This window comes from Aotus nancymaae, unplaced genomic scaffold (assembly GCF_030222135.1).
Source record: "Aotus nancymaae isolate 86718 unplaced genomic scaffold, 86718_ANA_hifiasm-v0.15.2.pri h1tg000029l, whole genome shotgun sequence".
NCBI classification, from domain to species: domain Eukaryota; kingdom Metazoa; phylum Chordata; class Mammalia; order Primates; family Aotidae; genus Aotus; species Aotus nancymaae.
Window position 1 is genome coordinate 33,053,361 of NW_026988442.1, and position 20,890 is coordinate 33,074,250.

General features: G+C 40.0%; 1 protein-coding gene across 6 annotated transcripts in view; it reads right to left on the minus strand.

Annotated features, from left to right (window-relative positions):
- Positions 1-20,890, minus strand: part of BCAS1 (brain enriched myelin associated protein 1) — a 118,771-nt gene that overhangs the window by 86,618 nt on the left and 11,263 nt on the right. For all 6 annotated transcript variants that reach the window (XM_021669093.2, XM_064382541.1, XM_064382539.1 and 3 more), the window contains exons 2-3: positions 19,065-19,141; positions 18,532-18,601 (exon numbers count right to left, since the gene is read on the minus strand). In XM_021669093.2, coding sequence (XP_021524768.2) covers positions 18,532-18,601; positions 19,065-19,136 — 142 coding nt within the window. In that variant the 5' untranslated portion in view covers positions 19,137-19,141. The remainder of the gene's footprint in view (positions 1-18,531; positions 18,602-19,064; positions 19,142-20,890) is intronic.

Below are 20,890 nucleotides of genomic sequence, written 5' to 3' on the forward strand. Positions count from 1 at the left end.
CATTTTCTTTGAAGACTGGCATAAGACAAGGATGCCCTCTCTCACCACTTCTATTCAGCATAGTATTCGAAGTCTTGCCCAGGGCAATCAGGCAAGAGAAGTAAATAAAGGGCATCCAAATATGAAGAGAGGAAGTTAATCTATCCTTGTTTGCAGACTACATGATCCTATATCTAGAAAACCCCATAGTCTCAGCCCCAAAGCTTCTTAAGCTGATAAACAATTTCAGCAAAGTCTCAGGATACAAAATCAATGTGCAAAAATTACTGGCATTCCCATGTACCAACAGCAGTCAAGCCAGGAGCCAAATCAGGAATGAACTCCCATTCAAAATTGTCACAGAAAGAATAAAATACCTAGGAATACAGCTAACTAGGAAGGTGAAAGATCTTTACAAAGAGAATGATGAACCACTACTCAAAGAAATTAGAGATGACACAAACAAATGGAAAAACATTCCCTGCTCATTTATAGGAAGAATCAATATCATTAAAATGCCCATATTGCCCAATGCAATTTATAGATTCAATCCTGTTCCTATTAAACTACCATTGAGAGTCTTCACAGAACCAGGAAAAAATATTTTAAAATTCATATGTAGCTCAAAAAAGAGCCTGAATTGCCAAGACACTCCTAAGCAAAAAGAATAAAGCTGGAGGCATCATGCTACCTGACTTCAAACTATACTACAAGACTACAGTAACCACAACAGCGTGGTACTGGTACAAAAACAGACACATAGACCAATGCAACAGAATAGAGAACCCCGAGATAAGACCACACACCTACAACTATCTAATCTTCAACAAACCTGACAAAAACAAGCAATGGGGAAAAGATTTCCTATTCAATATAAAGTGCTGGATAACTGGCTAGCCATACACAGAAGATTAAAACTAGACCCCTTCCTTCCAACATATACAAAAATTAACTCATGATGAACTAAAGACTTGAATGTAAAATCCAGGAAGACAACCTAGACGATACCATTAAGGACATAGGCACGGACAAAGATTTCATGACAAAGACACCAAAAACAGTTGCAACAAAAGCAATTATTGACAATAGGATGTAATTAAATGAAAGAGTTTCTGCACAGCAAAATAAACTATCAACTGAGTATACAGACAACCTTCAGAATGGAAGACAATGTTTGCAAAGTATGCATCTGATAAAGGTCTAATATCTAGCATCTATAAAGAATTTAAACAAATTTACAGTGAAAAACTAAACAACCCTCTAAAAAAGTAAGCAAAGGACATGAACAGATTTTTTAAAAAGAAGACATACAGGTGGTCAACAAGCATATGAAAAAAGCTCCATATCAGTAATTATCAGAGAAATGCAAATCAAAAACCTAAGTGAGCTACCATCTAATAACAGTCAGAATGGTATTACTAAAAAGTCAAAAAATAAGATGCTGGTGAGGTTGTGAAGGAAAAGGAATGCTTATACACTGCTGGTGGTAGTAAATTCGTTCAACCATGTGCAAGACAGTGTGGCAATTCCTCAAAGAGCCAAAGACAGAAATACCATTCCACCCAGCAATTCCATTTCTGGGTATATACCTAAAGGAATAGAAATCATTCTTTTATGAAGATACATGCATGTGTATGTTCACTGAAGCACTGTTCACAATAGCAAAGACATGGAATCAACCTAAATACCCAGCAATAATAGACTGAATAAAGAAAGCGTGGTACATATACACTGTGGAATACTATGCAGCCATAAAAAAGAATGAGATCATGTCCTTTGCAAGAATATGAATGGAGCTGGAGGCTGTTATCTTTAGCAAACTAATTCAGGAAAAGAAATCAGATACTGCATGTTCTCACTTGTAAGTGGGAGCTAAATGATGAGAACATATGGACACATGGGGGAAAAACACATACTGGGGCCTATCGGAGGCTGGCGGGTAGGAGGAGGGAGGGGATCAGGAAAAATAACTAATAGATATTATTTCATCACCCATGTATTAATAATACCTATCATCACCCAGGCTTGATACCTGGGTGATGAAATAAACTGTACAACAAACCCCCATGACATAAGTTTACCTGTATAACAAACCTGCTCATGTACCCCTGAACTTAAAATAAAAGTTAAAAAAATGCAAAAAGATGACATATCAAAGAGATGTTACTTTTCATTTTTAAAAAAGTCAAAGAATTTAAGGAAGATTAAAAAGAAATCAAGTAAGAATGACAATAGCAGCTCCCAAATATTCAGAAGGTAGAGTTGAAAATTTTGATTTCCTTAGTGCAGAAAAGATATTTTGTGCTGCATGGTTTTTTTTTTTAAAGGAAATCATTTTATATGCATATGTGATTAAAAACTTATTTCCAGTGACATCTTCACGTAATCATTAAGAACTTGGATTGTGGATCAGAGGGACCTGGCTTTGACTCTTAACTGCTCACTCTTTAAATGGATAACCTGGGCAAGTTATGTCCTGTCTCTGTGCCTCAGTTTTCTTACAAATGGGCATGAAAATAACAATGCCTTCTTCAGAGGGTAATTCTGATGATTAAATGAACCATTTCCCATACAGTACTTAACACAGGCTGGATAATAGGTGTTCGGTAAACAGTAGTCATTTTAGTCATATTAATATATTATTAACATAATTACCATTTTATATTTTTAAATGTAAGCCCCAAGGAAAGGAATTATTCCAATAGTTTAATTTACAAACTTGAGTTTTCTAGGAAGACTTTTAAAAACAGTAGTGATATAAATGAATTTATCTTACGAAATATAAGAATCTGGGCCAGGCAAGTTTTAAAAATGTTTATCATTTTCAAAGCACCAAGTATTCTAGTCAAAACAAGCTGCTTCATCAGAGTTCTAGTTATATATTTAAACATACAGGCACACATACACACACACACACACACACACACACACACGCATTTGTATTACAATATTCAAAACTTCTGAGGAAGAATTATCTTGTTTTTCATGTGCCAAAGCTAAGACTTTGACTTGCCACAGCTCTGTGTTAGTTTGTTTCCATACTGCTATAAAGAGCTGCCCAAGACTGTGTAATTTATAAAGGAAAGAAGTTTAATTGACTCACAGTTCAGCATGGCTGAGGAGGCCTCAGGAAACTTACAGTCATGGCAGAAGTCAAAGGGGGAACAAGGAACTTTCTTTACAAGGCAGCAGGAAGAAGTGCCAAATGTGGGGGGAAGAGACCCTTATAAAACTGTCAGATGTTGTGAGAAATCACTGTCATGAGAACAGCGTGGAGGAAACTGCCCCTACGATCCAGTTACCTCCATCTGGTCTCACCCTTGATACATGAGGATTATGGGGATTAAATTCAAGATGAGATTTGGGTGAGGACACAAAGGCTAATGGCATCAAGCTGTAAAAACAATAGCTAACATTCATTGAATGTTTCCCAGCATTAGGATAAGTGTAAACAACAAGAGGCATTTTATTTTTGTATAATACTTTATTTATTTATTTAGATAAATGTCTATAACAAGAAACATTTTATTTAAGTATAACAGCAAATCTACAAGTTAGGTACTATTATCAGTCCCATTTACAGGTCAGGAAACTGAGGCTCTGAGAAGTCAAGTCAGTTTTCTAATGTCCAGCTAATGAGTGGTAGATTCAGTATTTCCACCCGCATTTGCCTGATTCCAAAGTTCAAACTCCCAACAACATGTGGTAACCAAAGCAAGAACAGAAGAGAAAGAAGAAACAGAAGGGAGGGAAGATGAACAAAGTAGATAAAGTTTAGTTGATAGCATTAGTGGATACCCAAGAAAAAACTATGCACATGAGGGGGAAAAGACCGTGTTTTCTCACATTTGTGAAACACTGGTATCTATATATTTTTGGTTTTAAATAAAAAGTAGGTTATGTCATTCATCTGCATAAAACCATCCAAAGAGGGCCTCACAGAATTAAAATAAAATCCAAACTCTCTACCATGGGCCACACCCTCCAGAACTTCAGGTCGTACTGTTTTTCCTCACACCTCTCAACACGCCTGCAGCCCTCACCACTAGTTATTCTTTCAATCTGGAAATGTTTTCACTAAGAGCTTCCCAGGGCTACTTTCTTATCATTCGAACCTTAGGTCATGTCAGGCTTTCCCCAACCCCTCCATCTGAAGTAACCCCTCCTGCTCATCCCCATTTATTCTCTAGACTCCACAGAGGATTTATCACTCTGAAATAATCTCATTATTTTTTTCTTCATTTGCTGCCTCTCCACTACCTGTAGGCCCCAAGTGCACCTGGACTTGGTCTGCTCTGATTACAGCTACATTCCCAGTGCCTCCCATAGTGCTAGACACTTGGATTAAGCCAGGTAACATGGGTGAAGCAGCAAGCACAGAGCTTGGGTTACAGCCTAGCAAACGCTCTGCAAAGGACCATGATTGTAACCATAGTAGGGCATGCCAATGAACAGGTTGGGAAACTGAGTCTCTAAGAAGTCATGTCACTTTTCTAACAGTGTGCTGGATGGAATTCCTTTTTTCTGAGACTACCTTATCCGAATGCTCTAAGCTTTCAGTTTAAAGAGGAAATCAGGAATTGTTGTTTTAATTTTATTTACAAAGTGTCCATGTATGATCATTATTCTCTGCTGTATGATCATTATTCTCTGCTCAATCATCTCTTCTTACGCAACACTGTCCTATCCATCAATATCCTGATCTGTCAGGATTTAGGATAAAGTGGACATATCATACACACTGATTGCAAGGGGAAATTGCAAATCTTGCAAAAGATGCAGGGATTTATAGAGTCTTGTAACATTGGTGAGCTGCTCAGATCACATGCATGACCATGGTTGGACAAAGATCTGGCAAAGTTAAAACAGATCACTGAAGAAGGGAATGTAGATGACACAACACAGTAAGTTCTTCAAAGGAGAGTTATATTAGAATATGAAAGGATTACGTTAGGCCTTTGGGAAAACTCAAAACTTTATGAAGACCTCAAAAAATTATGCAAAAATGACCCTTTTGTGGTCATGCTGCAGGAGTCAAATGACACTTCAAACAACTGTGGCTTTCTATGTTGTGCAAATGCATTTGTTGTTTTAAAGGTCTTGACATCAGGGTACATGTGAGAGATACTTATGGCTTGGAGGAAGATGTTAGGTTTGAAATTCTCAATGAATGATCGCATTTCATGCTTTTCATCTGTATATTAAAAAGTCCAAATGTCTTTGCCAAAAAATTCTAGCATAAATAAAAGAAAGGGATGGGATTTTGGAACATCGTGGTAGGATTATTGACTATCAGCTTTATACAACATGCCTGGACGTTTAGTGATAGAAGTGCTGGATTCAAAAGGAAAGTAGGCAAAGGTATTACTACCCCCATGCCCTTCAGAGAGCATCCTCGAAAAACGGCAGTGATGATCAGATACGGGGGGGCAAGACTGATGGTGACACTCATGATTTCCACTCTTCTCTTTATTCATATATTTCCTATCATTCATGTGCTACAAAACTCTGGAATATGCAAAGTTAATTCAAATGCAAAACCAGCCTTTGCTCCAACACGAGCAAACATTGTCATTTAAAGACATCTCAGATGTTTCATTTGGACTTTTGTTATTTTCTAAATTTGATAATAATGTACATTTAACCTGTGTTTACAACCAAAATAATGTATCTCTCTTAACCCTTTGCTTTTCCTGTCTCTATGCTCCACCCTCATTGCCAGATAAGTAACATCTGCAACCTGATGTGTCATACTGAACTTTGTTTATACTCATATAAACACGTATAAGCATCCCAGCTACACATATACAGGGACTGTATCTGTCATTGTTGTTTTTTATAGAAACTGGATCAAATGAGACATATTTTCTGATGGCTTTTGTACATTATAATTGGTCCTCACAGTTAATAGCTCCAAATCTATCTTATCTTTTAAAATAGCTACATGATATTCCTTAGTATGGATATACCAAAAGATATTGAAACCATTGCCTAATCGATGAATATCCTGGTAGTTTCCACATTGTTTTTTCCATTTCCACTATGGCTGGAATAAATTTTCATGTTCAAAAATTCTAAACTGGTGTTATATTTCTATAGAATAGAGGCACAGACGTAGAAGTGTTACACTCAAATCAATGTGCATTTAATTTTTAAAAATAGACACTGCCATATTATTTTCTTAAAAAGACTCTAGAGATTCACATTTCCAGCAGCAATATGATAGTGTGTCTTCAGCACCTTTTAAGTGGTAAGCAGCTTACTAGGGGAGGTGGTCTATTATTCTATCCGTGGCTTCAGTTGTTAGGACGCCAAGGGTCAGCTGTGGAGATGGGGTTGCGGGTAGCTGAGTTCAGGACATGTAGAAGATTGCCAAACAGTAACTATTATTACTCTGGGACTCTGGAAAAATTAGCCAGGAAACAGTAAGAGACAAGAGGCTCAGGGGAAAGGGTGCAGAAACGTAGCCAAATAAGGACAACCTTGCTTTCTTCAGAGCAGATGTAAAAATGGCCAAGGAACTCATAAAAAGATGCTTAATGTCATCACATTAGGGAAGTGCAGTCAGAGCCACAGCATGATACCTTTTCGCACCCACGAGGATGGCCATAACCAGACAGACAATAACCAGTATTAGAGAAAGTGTGGAAAAATCGCAACACTCATGCATTGCTGATGGGAACGTGACATGGTGCAGCTGCTTTGGAAAGCAGTTTAGCAGTTCCTGGAAAAGTCAAACATGGAGTTAACGTAAGACCCAACAGCTCCATTCCTAGGTAAGCAAGAAAATGAAAACTTATGTTCACACAAAAACTTTTACACAATTGTCCATAGCAGCATTTTCATAATAGCTGAAAAGTGGGAACAACCCGACTATCCATCAATTGGAAAAAGGAAATCTGGTGTATGCATACAATAGAGTATTATGCAGCCATAAAAAGGAATGAAGCACTGATCCATGTTTTACCTTGCTTTATACTTGGAAGCATGATGCTAAGTGAAGGAAGCCAGACACGAAAAGCAAAATATGGTATGATTCCACTTATAGAAAGTGTCTAGAATAGGCGAATCCATAGAGGCAGGAAACAGATTAGTGGTTGCCAGTGGCTGGGAATAGGGGAAAAACTAACTGCTAGAGGGCAGGAAATTTTTTTTGGGAGTGATGATGATGTTCTGGAATTAGATGTGGGGATGGTTGCACACATGGTGTGAATATCCTTAAAAATCACTGAATTGTCACTCTAAAAGGTGATTTTTTTTTTTGAGACAGAAATTTGCTCTTGTTGCGCCCGCTGGAGTGCAATGGTGTGATCTCGGCTCACCGCAACCTCCGCCTCCTGGGTTCAAGCAATTCTCCTGCCTCAGCCTCTCGAGTAGCTGGGATTACAGGCATGTGCCACCATGCTTGGCTAATTTTTTGTATTTTTACTAGAGACAGGGTTTCACCATGTTAACCAGATGGTCTCAATCTCCTGACCTTGTGATCTGCCCGCCTCGGCCTCCCAAAGTGCTGGGATTACAGGCATGAGCCACCGAGCCTGGCCTGACTTCAACTTCTAGAATATAATCCTAGAAACAGAATTGCATAGGGGCACAAAGGCTTATCTATGGAACAATTTGCTGGACTACTGTAATTTTGGGAAAAAAACTGGAAATGACCTAAATATTTATTAGTAGAAATCTGGTTAAATAAATTATCATATGTCCTTGAGAACAAAGAGGGGCAGACACCGGGCGTACTTGAAGGTGGGAGGAGGAAGATGATCAGAAAAAATAACTATTGGGTACCAAGCTTAGTACCTGGGTGTCATCATAATCTGTACAACAAATCCCCATGACGTGAGTTACCTTACTGCACATATACTCGGAACCTAAATACAAGTTAAAAAAAAAAATACTCATATGTCCCTACAATGAAATACTCCATAGGCATTAAAATTCCTCAAGGAATTTTAGTAAGAAAAAAAAAAGGTGTGTCCAACAGCATGTAGAGTAGGTTTCCATTTTTTATAAAATGGTGTTGGGAGGTTGAGGAGAGAATTTATAGACATGCTTGGGATACCTCTGTATACCAGAAACTGTAGAGTATTTGCCTCTAAAGAAGGACATTCAGGATGGGGTTTGGGGAGCCATGAGAGTTAGGGTGGGTTTTTTTCTCTGCCTTATCTTTATATCATTTCAGAATATTTACTACATATATGCACCTGCCCCAGCCATACCATTAAGAAATGAAGAAATAATGAAAAGAAAAAATGAAACGAGAGGTGGGATTCAAAGTGGACTGAACATTTGACCTATTTTCCAATTTACCTGGGGCTGTCCCAGCAGCGAGGTAGGTGCTAACTAATAAGCGTCAGCTTTGATTGGAGGGGTGGCTAGGCCAGGTGGGCCCTGCACGGGGAATGAGTGTCACAGCCTTGGGGACATCTCCATATTGCTGAGTCTGAGCCTCTGCTGGGCAAATTCAGAAAATGCAGCTTTTCCTTTTACGTCACCTGGAGTTGATGTAACTCTCAAAAGGCATTTTTTAAAGGACTAATGAATTAGCCACATAGCCAACTTAATGGTTTAAGACTACGTGACAGAAAGCTGCAAAGGGGACCAGCCACTGGCAACATGCCCTCACTGTCCCTCTCTGTGGAACACACACATGAGAAGCACATTGTGACAGCAGGATGCCTGGTAAGCCCAGAAATCTGCAAGCACAGCTGGAATTGGTTACAGGATTTCAATGTTTTATTGCTTTAAGCTATGATGATGATGATGACTATTTTTTATCTCCTTTTTTGAGGGATTTGAAGTAGGGAAAAAAAATAAACTTCACACTATCAGAGGTTGCCAACTATGATGACTGCTGATTGGCCAACAGTGTTTAGATTTTTTTTGAATTGGGAAATTTCATTTGAAAGTCCTAAAGTCAGGTTGTCATTGAAGTATCTTATTATTGGCTAAGGGTTTCCCACAGCAGTCATCCTTGGAGCTGCATGGAGCCATATAAACAAGGAGATTTTCCAGTTCCCCGCAAGCTCCGTTTCACTCAGAGCCTTGAACCAGTTCTTACACGGTCCTCAGACTTGAGCCAGTGCAAGAATATCCAGGAGGGGTTGTAGGAACAGATAGCTGGGCCCCACCCCCAGGGGAGGAGGTTTTTCTGACTCAGGAGGTCTGGGCTCCAGCTCCAGAAACTGCATGTCTAACAGGTTTCCAGGTGATGTGATGCTATTGGCCCAGGGACAACTCAGAGTCATTGCTATTGGTCGCTGCTATTGCACCCACACGTGGAGGCAGGCTCTGCTTACATTTTTTAGTTCTTGTTCCCAGAAACATTTGCTCCTTGAGCTATGCTTTGCATATAACGGATCCTATCCACTGATACAGTATGCTGCTTTTATTGATAAACTTCCAGAAACTTGGAGGGCACCTTACCATTTCTTTGGTCTCGCTGATTATTTTTATTGTTGTTAAATGAACATTTTTGGTAAGTTCTTTCTGGGGTGGTCAAAGGTTATGAAAAGCAGATATATTTTTTAAAATGTCCACTCTAGGAATAGAACTGTAGGTGTGTTTATTCTATCTCAAGATCTGGTGAAAAACGCACCTTGAGGAAGAGAACTGAGTGCAGCTGTGATTTGCCAATGCTGTTTTTCTTTCCATGTTTTTTTTTTGTATTGTCTCTTGGTCTCTCCTGTCTCTCTTGGTCTATCGTCCAAGAGAGACGAGTGATCATGAAACTATGCCCATGTTTTTACCTTTCGGGCCCAAGTGTGCTGCCTTGTTTTCTTCTGAGTCCGAAGAGGCAAAGAGAAGGTTGCGTGTTACTCAACAGCAGCTGCATGGAAGTTAATAAAATCAGACTGTGTGAGACATGAAGAGTAAGTTGTGCCCATAGTATCAGTCATGGTAAGTACAAAAAAGGCCTTAAAAATTTAAAACGGAAATGCCAATGTGTTATTTTTGAAAAAAATGAATAAGAATTTTTCTAAGTGTATTCCAAATAACTTTCAATAGTGGGTGAACATTAGGGGTTTAAAAATACTTCTGCCAGCTGAGTGCTGTGGCTTACACCTCTAACCCCAGTAATGTGGGACGCCAAGGAGGGAGGGTCACTTGAGCCTGGGAGTTTGACACCAGCTTCTACAACAAAGGGAAAACTCATTTTTACAAAAAAATTAGAAAGTTAGCCAAGTGTGATGGTGTGTGCCTGTGATCCCAGCTATGTAGGAGGCTGAGGCAGGAGGATCCCTTGAGCCCTGGAGGTCAAGGCTGCAGTGAGCCATGATTGTGCCACTGCACTCCAGCTGAGTGACAGAGTAAGACCTCATCTAAAACAAAACAAAACAAAACAAAACAAAACAAAAAAACCTCAACAAAAAACAACTTATGCCCAGGTAAAAATTGTGAGAGAAAAATAAGAAAAAAATCTGAATGCCCAACAGTATCATAATGGCTGAATGAATCATATGGCATGTCTTTACCTTGAAATACATCGTAGCTTTAAAAAAATGAATTTAAGTTACACCAGTTGAATTTGGAGGGATTTTTACATATTGCTAAGTGACATAGGGAAGATTACCACAATAACAAAATAACACTATTAATGGATGTGCTGTGAAATGTCTGTATGGGGATTGTTAAAGTCAATTAAAATAAAGAGCAGACCTGAAGAATCCCTGAACAGACAAAGCCTGTTAGACCACATAAGTGACCTAAACCTTGCTTGATTTGCAAACATAAGCAAAACAACTTGAACTGTTTCTTGTAAATGCCTATGCTAAAGAAAACCAGAACTTGAGCTCAATCAATCAGAAACAGCCAACAAACATAAAACTATATAACTGGGTACTTTCCAATGAGATAGATCAAATAAGACAACTGCGTAATTGTAACAAATAAAAAAATTTTATATTGTGCTTCTGCGTTTCCCCTAAATACTTGCATGTGATGCTTTGTTAACAAAACACTAACTCCCTTTTGGTTTCATGTTCTGAAATTAATGAATTGCCTCTATTCAGATAAACCCTTCAAAATTTTATTGTGTCTCAGATTTGTCTTTTATAAAGTATAAAACAAAGAGAAAAATATGAAAGAAGCAATAGGTTGTTAGCTTGGGTGTCCTTGGCAGGGTTAGGGAAGATGTGAGATGAGGCAGGAGCCAAGAAGAAGAAAAAGAAAGCTTCCATCAAAACAATAACAGAAAATATGATTGCATTTATTCATATACATTAATTAGTATTTATGTAAGTATATATGCATATAAAAGTAAAATACAAAGAATTAAAAGGCACACTAATAGTTATTTCAGTTATCTATGACTATGTAACAAGCATCCCCACAATGAATGACTTAACCACCATATTATTATGCTCACAGTTCCATGCATTAAGAATTCAGGCAGAGGTGAGGTGCAGTGGCTCACGCCTGTAATCCCAGCACGTTGGGAGGTTAAGGTGGGCAGATCACCTGAAGTCAAAGAGTTCCAGACCAGCCTGGCCAACGTGGTGAAATCCTGTCTGTACTAAAGATACAAAAATTAGCCAGGCATGGTGGCACGTGCCTATAATCCCAGCTACTCCAGAGGCTGAGGCAGAAGGATCACTTGAACCCGGGAGGTGAAGGTTGCAGTGAGCCAGGATCGTGCCACTGCACTCCAGCTGGGTGACAGAGTGAGACTCTGTCTCAAAACAAACAAACAAAAAAGAATTCAGGCAGAGACAATAGGATCAGCTCATCTCTGCTCTATGATGTCTGGATTCACAGCTGGGGTGCCTTAAAAGGATGAAGAGGGCTGGGATGGCTCACATAGGGACATATGTCTGTAGCCTTATTTCTGGCTATGGGCTGGTTTCTATGGTCCTTCTTCATGTGGCATCTATTAGCTGAAATGTCTATGATGTTTTCTTTACTCACAGGTCTGGTTCCTGGACTGGGATGGCTGAAATATTTGGGGATTGGCTGGGCACCTCTCTCTTTCTTGCCTCATGGCTTCTCCATGTGACAAGCCTGGGCTCTTTCACAGCATGGCAATCTCAGGGTAGAACTTCTGACACTGTGTCTAGCCTTTTCCACAGCTAGCTTTGCAAGAGACAGGGCATAAGCTCCAAGGCTTCTTAAGGCCTAGTCTTGAAAGTCCTGGGCCATCCCTTCTACTGCATACTGTTGGTTATATAGGACCAGCCCAGAGGGGATGACACAGGGGTGTGAATACCAGGAAGCACGGGTTACTGTGTGTGTGCATCCTTGGAGACTATCAGCTATCAAATAATGCAATAGGGATGATAATTTTATCCAACAGGAATTCTCTGCTAGACTTTTGGTGAGAAAAAGCACTGAGTTTGAGAAGGATGAGATTTCTCCATGGCTCTTGATCATTCCCAAGGGAGACAGAGGCATAAGGGGTTGTTGGGCCATCTGGGAGAGCCAGTGCTCAGAACTCTCTGTTATACGTTAGACTGAGTGGTGACACAGTGCAATGGAAGGAAAGAAGAAAGGAGAGTGCCTGTGAGTGTTACCAGTAGAGAGTCTCCCAGGTTGTGTTTTGAACAAAAAAATTAGACAAAATGCACAAAGCAATAAAAGCACAGAGTTACAGAAATGAAAGTACACTCCACAGAGTGAGAGCAGGCTTGAGCAAGTAGCTCAAGGGTGCTGGTTACAGAATTTTCAGCGGTTTAAATTCCCTCTAGTGGTTTCCCATTGGTTACTTGGTGTATGCCTATGTAAATGAAGAGGATGAAGTGAAGTTACAAGGTTATTTACTTGGTGTACACACTATGCAGATGAAGAGGATATTTCCTGCCATAGCTGAAGTGAAGTTACTGCCATAGTTGGGTGTAGAAACTTGGAGTTTTTCCACTTGATTTAGTTCTAGGAAGTTCTTGGGTTCCCCTCTTCCAGACCCTATTCTCCTGCCTCGCGAGGATGGGATGTCTTGCAGAGTTTCCAGGTGGAGAGTTGAGGATAGGAAGCCTCTTGAGTGACAGACATACAGCAAGGTGATGGGAGGAGAGAGAAGAGTGGTGTTAAGGATGTGAGTTAGGTCTCTTTAATGTCTTTTTAAAGGTCAGAGTAAGGATATGAACTACTTTCCTTTGCTCAATTCTAATAATTCTTTGGAATCACCTCTGGCAGACACTGTTTGTGGCCTGCCCAATAGCCAATCCTCTCCAGCCACAACCATGTATTATAATTATTATTCACTTTCAGCTCAGAGAGATGCTTGATTCCCAGCATCCCATGCAGCTGGTATGGGCCATGTGATGTAGCTCTGGCTAATAAGAGGATGTCTACATGGGGGCAGAGGCTTCTGTGAAAGATCTTCATTTCTCTTATAATACAAGGCGAAAAAAAAAATAGTGGCAAAGTTTGGCCTTTCCCCTCCTGCTTTTGGATCCCATGATGTAGAGATGTGATGCTTGGTTCTGTGACAGCCATCTTGTGAGCAGGAGTGACACAATTGGCTCATGTACTTGGTGTTTTGATGAGGTTGTCAGACTGCTGCACCAAATTTAGAACTGCCACCTCCAGACTTCTTGCTCAAATTAAAAGTGATATTTACTTAGCCAGGGTTGCATTCCTTGAAGCTGAGTGCAGCAGAGTCTGGGAACTTGCACTTCAGCCTTATTATTTTGTTCCTTTGCTACCACTGGCTTAATATGCCACTGTTCATTCATCAACCATCTCTAAATCTAGTGTATCTCAGGCTTTGGGCTGAGCTCTGAGACTCACAACAGCAAAGGATGGCAAGCACTCTGCTCTCAGGGACTTTTACTTGAGTCGTGGAAACAGATAAAAATATAAGACCAATAGAAGGGAAAGAGTGGACACTAGGAGAACATGTGCATTTGCTCCCTTCCAGACTCGTGCTGTTGCCTTTATTTTTTTTTAACTATATCAAGGAGTTATGATTTTTGGCATTGGGTTCCCCACTCCACTTTGCCCAGGCATTGATATTGGCAAGTGCTTCTCTTCTCACTCATTATGTTATTGGCAGGAGTACTTTGCTCAAGTTAACATTTCAGTCCAACAAAATGATTCCACTTACATCTTTCTTTTAAAAAGCAAAATTAGGCAATTCTTTTTAGGAACAATTACTGGAGCAAAAAGGAAGATATTAATTTTAGAAGGCTTTTTTCCAGGTCAAACATTCCTTCTGTTTCTGGAAAATGATGTGTCCTGGGAGAAAAGCATGTCTTAGTCTCTGCCACATACTCGCAGTGAAGTCTGAGAACTAATGTGATACATTTGCTAGAAAGGAATCAAAGAAGGGCAAAAATGAGGTATTCTTATTTCTCCAAAGATCTATGAAATTTTAGGAATAAATAATATGCAGGTGGGCAAATCTAGTCAGTTGATACGTCAGGAAAAGCCAATGATAAACAGTAAGTATGACAATAACCTCTACTTTTTTTGTTGTTTTTTAAAAATATAGATGGGGTTTCTATGTTGCCCAGGCTGGACTCAAACTCCTGGGCTCAAGCAATCCTCCCACCTCAGCCTCCCAGAGTGCTGGGATTATTGGTGTGAGCCACTGCACCCACCCCAATAGCCTCTACTTTTAGTTTTGCCCAGACTCCTTTATTTCAGCACATTTATTTTGTGTCAACTGCTGTTTCTAGAACTCCTCTACAAAGTTCATACTATCATTCCAGTTTTACAGGTGAGACTCGGAATACAACTTCCTTGCCAAGGTTGTACAGCTAGTGAGTGGCAGAGCCAAAACCTATGCCTGGTTTTGTTACAGTCCAATGCTTGAGAGGATATGTTTCTATTTTTTATTGCTGTAACAAATCACCTCAAATGCCCCAGCACAAATATAATACAGTTCTGAAGGTTGTAGGTCAAAAATGAGTCAGTTTCTAGAGGCTGTAGGGGAGAATCGATTTCCTTCCCTTCTCTAGTATCCAGAGGTCACCTACATTCCTTGGCTTGTGGCTCCATCTTCCACCTTCAAGGCCAGCAGTTCATCTCTCTCTTTCTCTCTGTGACATCTGCTCCCATGATCACATCTTTTCCTATTCCAACCTTTCTGCTTCCCTCTTATTAATTCTACTACACAATTATTAGAATGGCCGAAGTCCAGAAAACTGATACCACCAAATGCTGGTGAGGACATGGAGCAACAGGAACTCTCTTTCACTGCTAGTGAGAATGCCAAATGGAGCAGCAACCACTTTGGAAGACAGTTTGGCAGCTTCTTACAAAACTAAATATACTCTTAGCAACCATATGATCCAGCAACAGTACTCTTTGGTTTTTATCCAAGGGAGTTGAAAACTTATATCTACACAAAAGCCTGCACACAGATGTATATTGCAGCTTTATTCATAATTGCCAAAACTTGGAAGCAACCACATGTCCTTTAGTAGGTGAATGGATAAACTGTGGTACATCCATACAAGAAATATTATTCACCATTAAAAAGAAATGCGCTATCAAGTCATGAAAAGACATAAAGGAAACTGAAATGTGTATCACTAAGTGAAAGAAACCAGTCTGAAAAGGCTATATACTATGTGATTCTAAATATACGGCATCCTGGAAAATGCAAAGCCATGATGATAGGAAAAAGATCAGTGGATGCCAGGGGTAAGGATAGAGAGAGGGATAGGCAGATCAGAGGTTTTTTGGCTTTGTTTTTAGGGCAGTGAAACTGCTCTGTATAATACTATAATGGTGGATTTATGCCATTATACATTTGTCCAAACTCATAGAATATACAGCACCAAGAGAGATGAGCCCTAATATAAACTATGTACTCTGGATGACGATGATAGGCCAACACAGGTTCATTGATTTTAGCAAATGTACCACTGTGATGGTGGGGGATGCTGATAATGGCAGAGGCTGTGTACATTTACGGGGAAGGAATATAAGAAATACTCTGTGCCTTTCTCTCAATTTTGCTGTAAATCTAAAACTACTCTAAATAAAATCTTTTAACAAAAGGAAATGATGATGATAATATAACAAAATGATAAAGAAATATAGCCATTTCGTAGAGCATGTCATATTCTTAGTGCCTACTTGAAGATATGTTATATTAAACCAAAAATGAATTAAAGCTGATGTCAAACTTACCAAATACATGAGCATCATTTGAAATTTCTAAGAACAAATATCTACAGTTTTCAAGTTATAAAAGCAGTATGATTCTCATTTCAAAGCCTGTGTATCCTAATGGCCAGCGTTCACACTTTTCATCAAAGGATACTGTTATAAATACAATCTATTGTGTGTACATCAGAGTGTAAGTTTGACTCACAGGATTTAATGTCAGGATGAGACCTGAGACACCATCTTGTCCAGTGGTTTTCAATCCTGGCTGTGCATCAGAACCGTCTAGATCTTTAAGAAATCTCCATAGTATTTTCCATAGAGATTGTACTAATTTACATTCCCACCAACAGGGTAAAAGCATTCCCTTTTCAACGCATCAGTGTTAACACCTATTGTTTTTTTGACTTTTTAATAATGGCTATTTTGGCTGGAGTGAGATGGCATCTCACTGTAGTTTTAATTTGCATTTCTCTAATGATTAATGATGCTGAGCATTTTTTCATATGTTTGTTGGCCATTTGCATATCTTCATCTAACCACAGGAAAACAAGTCATTATACGAAAAAGACACCTATTTATCACAGCATAATTCACAATTGTAAAGATATGGAATCAACTTAAGTGCCCATCAGCTGATGAGTGGATAAAAAAATGTGAGACATACGTATGCACCATGGAATACTACTTAGCCATAAAAATAACAAAATAATGTTTTTTGCAGCAACTTGGATGGAACTGGATGCCATTATCCTAAGTGAAGCAACTTAAGAACAGAAACCAAATACTGCATGTTCTCACTTATAAGTGGGAGCTAAGCTATGTGTATACACAGGCATAGGGTAATATAATGGACATTGGAGACTCTAAAGAAGGGAGGATGGGAGTGGAAGGAGGGTTGAAATTACCTATTGGGTACAATGGACATTATTCAGGTGACAGGTACATTAAAAGCTCAGACTTTGCCACTATATAATCACATCCATGTAACCAAAACCCACTGTACCCTAAAGCTATGATTTTTTTTTTTAAAGAACCTTCTAGAGAGCCCCTAATAGTTCAGATTCTCAGTCCCCAACCTTAGGGTATTCTGAATAGCAGCTATGGAATGAGATTTTAGGGCATGGAAATTTTAATACACTCCCCAGGAAATTCTAAAATCTTTGGAGCCAATGCTATAAGATACCTCCTTCATTATTCCGGAAAGGAAGCCAAGGCCCAAAGTCTTAAATGTGAATAACAACAACCATAACCTAATATGATAATGATAGGAGCACTTATTATCTGCCGGGCACTGTGATATGTGCTTGTATTCCTTATATCTGATGCTTATGCTATAGGTACTGCTATTATTCCCACTTCACAGATGAGAAGCCAGAGGTTCAGGGAGGTTATGTAACTTGCTCAAGGTAACACAGCTAGTAGGTGGCAAAGCCATCAGTCTGATTGTAGAGTTCTTACCCTCAACTACTGGGCTATAGTACCTCTTCTTAATTTATATGTATCCATCACGTAGTAGAACCTGACCGCCCTGGAAGCATTGAATATATCGTGTTATACTCCAGGATAAAGTCAAATAGGTAACTATATGCCTCAGTTTTAACACTGCCCTCATGTGGACAAAATTCTGTTGTCTTGTATAATTTACCAGTTTCGGAGGAATTCCTGAGTGCTGATAATGGCAGTGCACATTTAGGGGAAGGGAATATATGGACTATTACTAGGGACTATGGTAAATGTTTAATAAACAACCTCCTTTAATTCTCATAGCAATTCTGTGAGGTAGGTACTTTTATTCCCATTTCACAGATGAGAAAACTAAGGCGGAGAAAAGCAGATGCCTTGTTCCAGGTCACACAGCCTACTGGCAATCCCTGCAGGACAGGGATTGCAACCTAGGTCTTCCAGCCTTCATGTTTTCACTCCACTGCTTTTATCTTATCTGCTGTAACTTTTCATTCTCCCCCAGCTGTCACACATACTCAGAAGAGATCCGTGGTTATGCTTGAATCATATCGCCCACAAAGATGCTGAAGTCCTAACCCCACGTGAATGTGACTTTATTTGGAAACGGTCTTTGCAGATGATCAAGTTAAGATGAGGTTATTAGGGTGGGCCCTGATATGACTGTTTCCGTATGATGAAGGGGAAATTTAGACATGAATAGAGGGAAGATGACATGAAGACGCAGGGAGAAGATGGCCATCCACAAGCCAATGAGAGGTGCATGGAACGGGTTCTCCCTGATGACCCTCAGAAGGAGCCAGTTCCGCTGACAGCTTTATTTGCACGTTTGGCCTTCAGCACTGTGAGACAGTACATTTCTGTTGTTTAAGCCACCAGGGCGTGGTGCTTTGTTAAGGTAGCCCAAGGAATGAATGCAAGTGTTTTCAAAGTGAGCCTGCGGCTTCAACCCTTTTTTTTTTTTCACCATAAACATCATCTGCAGACCCTCCTTCCCCGCGAGAGGACAGCCGCCCTTCCCACAGTGGCACTGACCTTCCTCGAAGTGCTGAACTGTGTGGGTCGACACCACCGCCGGGACCCCGTTTGGAGTCCTCATGTTGTCCTGAAACAGAGCATGCAGCATTGTGAGACGAGTCTCCGGGGGAAAATCAGAACTCAAGAAAGAACCTTGAAGATACAAGGGTGCCTCACAAAAATCAAACTTAACTTAAAGGCTGTGTTTCTAGAAACTCCCCAGCTTTCTATCACGCCTCGGAGAACCAAAATAACTCACTTTAAGAGTGGACTCCAGTTATTATGAGTGCACACCACTAGTGGTGCCTCAGCTCAGGGGACCCCACACTCACAGGAAGCTCTGTTGCATGAAGGGGACCCCAGGCTGAAATAGGCACTTGTCAAGTCAGGGGTGGAGCAACAATTTAATATGCTGATTCTGAAACCTGTTAGGTTATCCTCACTCCACACACAGACATAATCAATCAGCAGCCAGGCCTTTACTCAATACACTTGTCAAATACAGGAAGTTCACATATATATTTTTTTTCTGCTGATGGTTACTGCACTACCTTGTAAGTCTCCACTTCTGGTTCATTCTCTTGTTCTTCAGCTCTTTGGGGAACACTCATTTGGTTACCCATTGCTCCTATAATGGAGAGAAAGAGAGGAAGAGAGAAAGAAATCAAAACCCAATGAAGCCAAAGTCTTACCTTACACGTGATACTAAGGTGCACAGGCCTGACAAGTTGCCCATGGTTGTATTATCACCCGCTGAGATCAGAACAAATTGCTTGTATCAGTCTGTTCTCACGCTGCTATGAAGAAATACCCGAGACTGAGTAATTTATAAAGAAAAGCGGTTTAATTGACTCATTGTTCCGCGTGGCTGGGGAGGCCTCAGGAAACTTAACGATCATGGCAGAATGGACCTCCTCACGGGGCACCAGGAGAGAGAATGAGTGTAAGCTGGGAAAATGCCAGATGCTTGTAAAACATCAGATCTCGTGAGACTCACTCGGTATCGCGAGAACAGTGTGGGGGAAACTGCCCCTATGATCCAATTACCTCCACCTGGTCCCACCCTAGACAGGTGGGGATTGTGAAGATTACAATTCAAGATAAGATTTTGGGTAGAGACACAGCCAAACCATATCATTGCTTACATTTATTCTGGGGAATAAAAAGGAGATTTTGGACTTATCTATTCAAGAGATTTAAAGTTAAATGCAGTCATAATTTTCAGTTGCATTTCATTGCTGGGGGAACATATTTATCATCATGAAAAGTGTATTCAGTGCAGACAGCATTTTTTTCTTTCTTAGCTAGAGTCACAGCTATTATATAAGATTTTAGAATGAGGGTAATTGAAATAATAATAAGTTTTAGCTTTTTCTGATTCTCAAACTAAATTAATCCCCTATTCGAACCTTTTACGCCACTGCCTTTTTTTCTTAGCATTTTGCAGGGCTTGTAATTACATACTTACTTGGGTGTATCTTCATGCATTCATTGATTTAACACATATCGTCATGTGTCACTTAACAGCAAGGAAATGCTCTGAGAAATGCATCATTAGACGATTTTACGGTTGTGTGAACATCACAGATGGTATAGCCTACTACACACCTGGGCTGTATGGTATAACCTATTGTTCCTAGGCCACTAACCTGCCCAGCATGTGACTGCGTTGAACACTCTGGGAAATTGTGTGCCTAAACATATGTAAACTGTGTTGAACACACTGGGAAGTATTTGTGTGCCTAAACATATGTAAACAGAAAAAGCACAGTAAATATATAGTATTATAATCTTGTGGGGACCACTTAGTATACGTGGTCCATCATTGACTAAGGTATCATTATGCAGCGCATGACTGTCTGTTGAGCACGACTCTGCACCTATTGCTGTGCCAGGCACTAGGGTTACAGCTGGGAATTAAACAGGCAAGGCCCTCTGACTTCATGGAGCTGAAACATGATATGCAGGGAGACAAACACATGAACAATAAATCCGCAAACGAGGTCATTTCTGATAGTTCAAGGCAGTATGGCACAGCAGTTATGAGCACAAACTCTAGAGCAAGACTGCCTGGGCGTGAATCCTCTCTCTGCCCCTCATAGCTGTGTGTCCTTGGGACAGTTACTTAGCCTCTCTGTGCCTCATGAGACTGCTACACGGACCCAATGAGTTAATGCTTGTGATGTAGTTAGGACAATGTCCAGCTTATGCTAAACGAAACATGTGTGTATTAAACAAAAACACATCGAGTTCTAAGTTTTGAATAAAAGTAATTTTTATTTTTTTTGAGACAGAGTATCTCTTTGTTGCCCAGGCTGGAGTGCAGTGGTGCAATCTCGGCTCACTGCAACCTCCGCCTCCTGGTTCAAGCGATTCT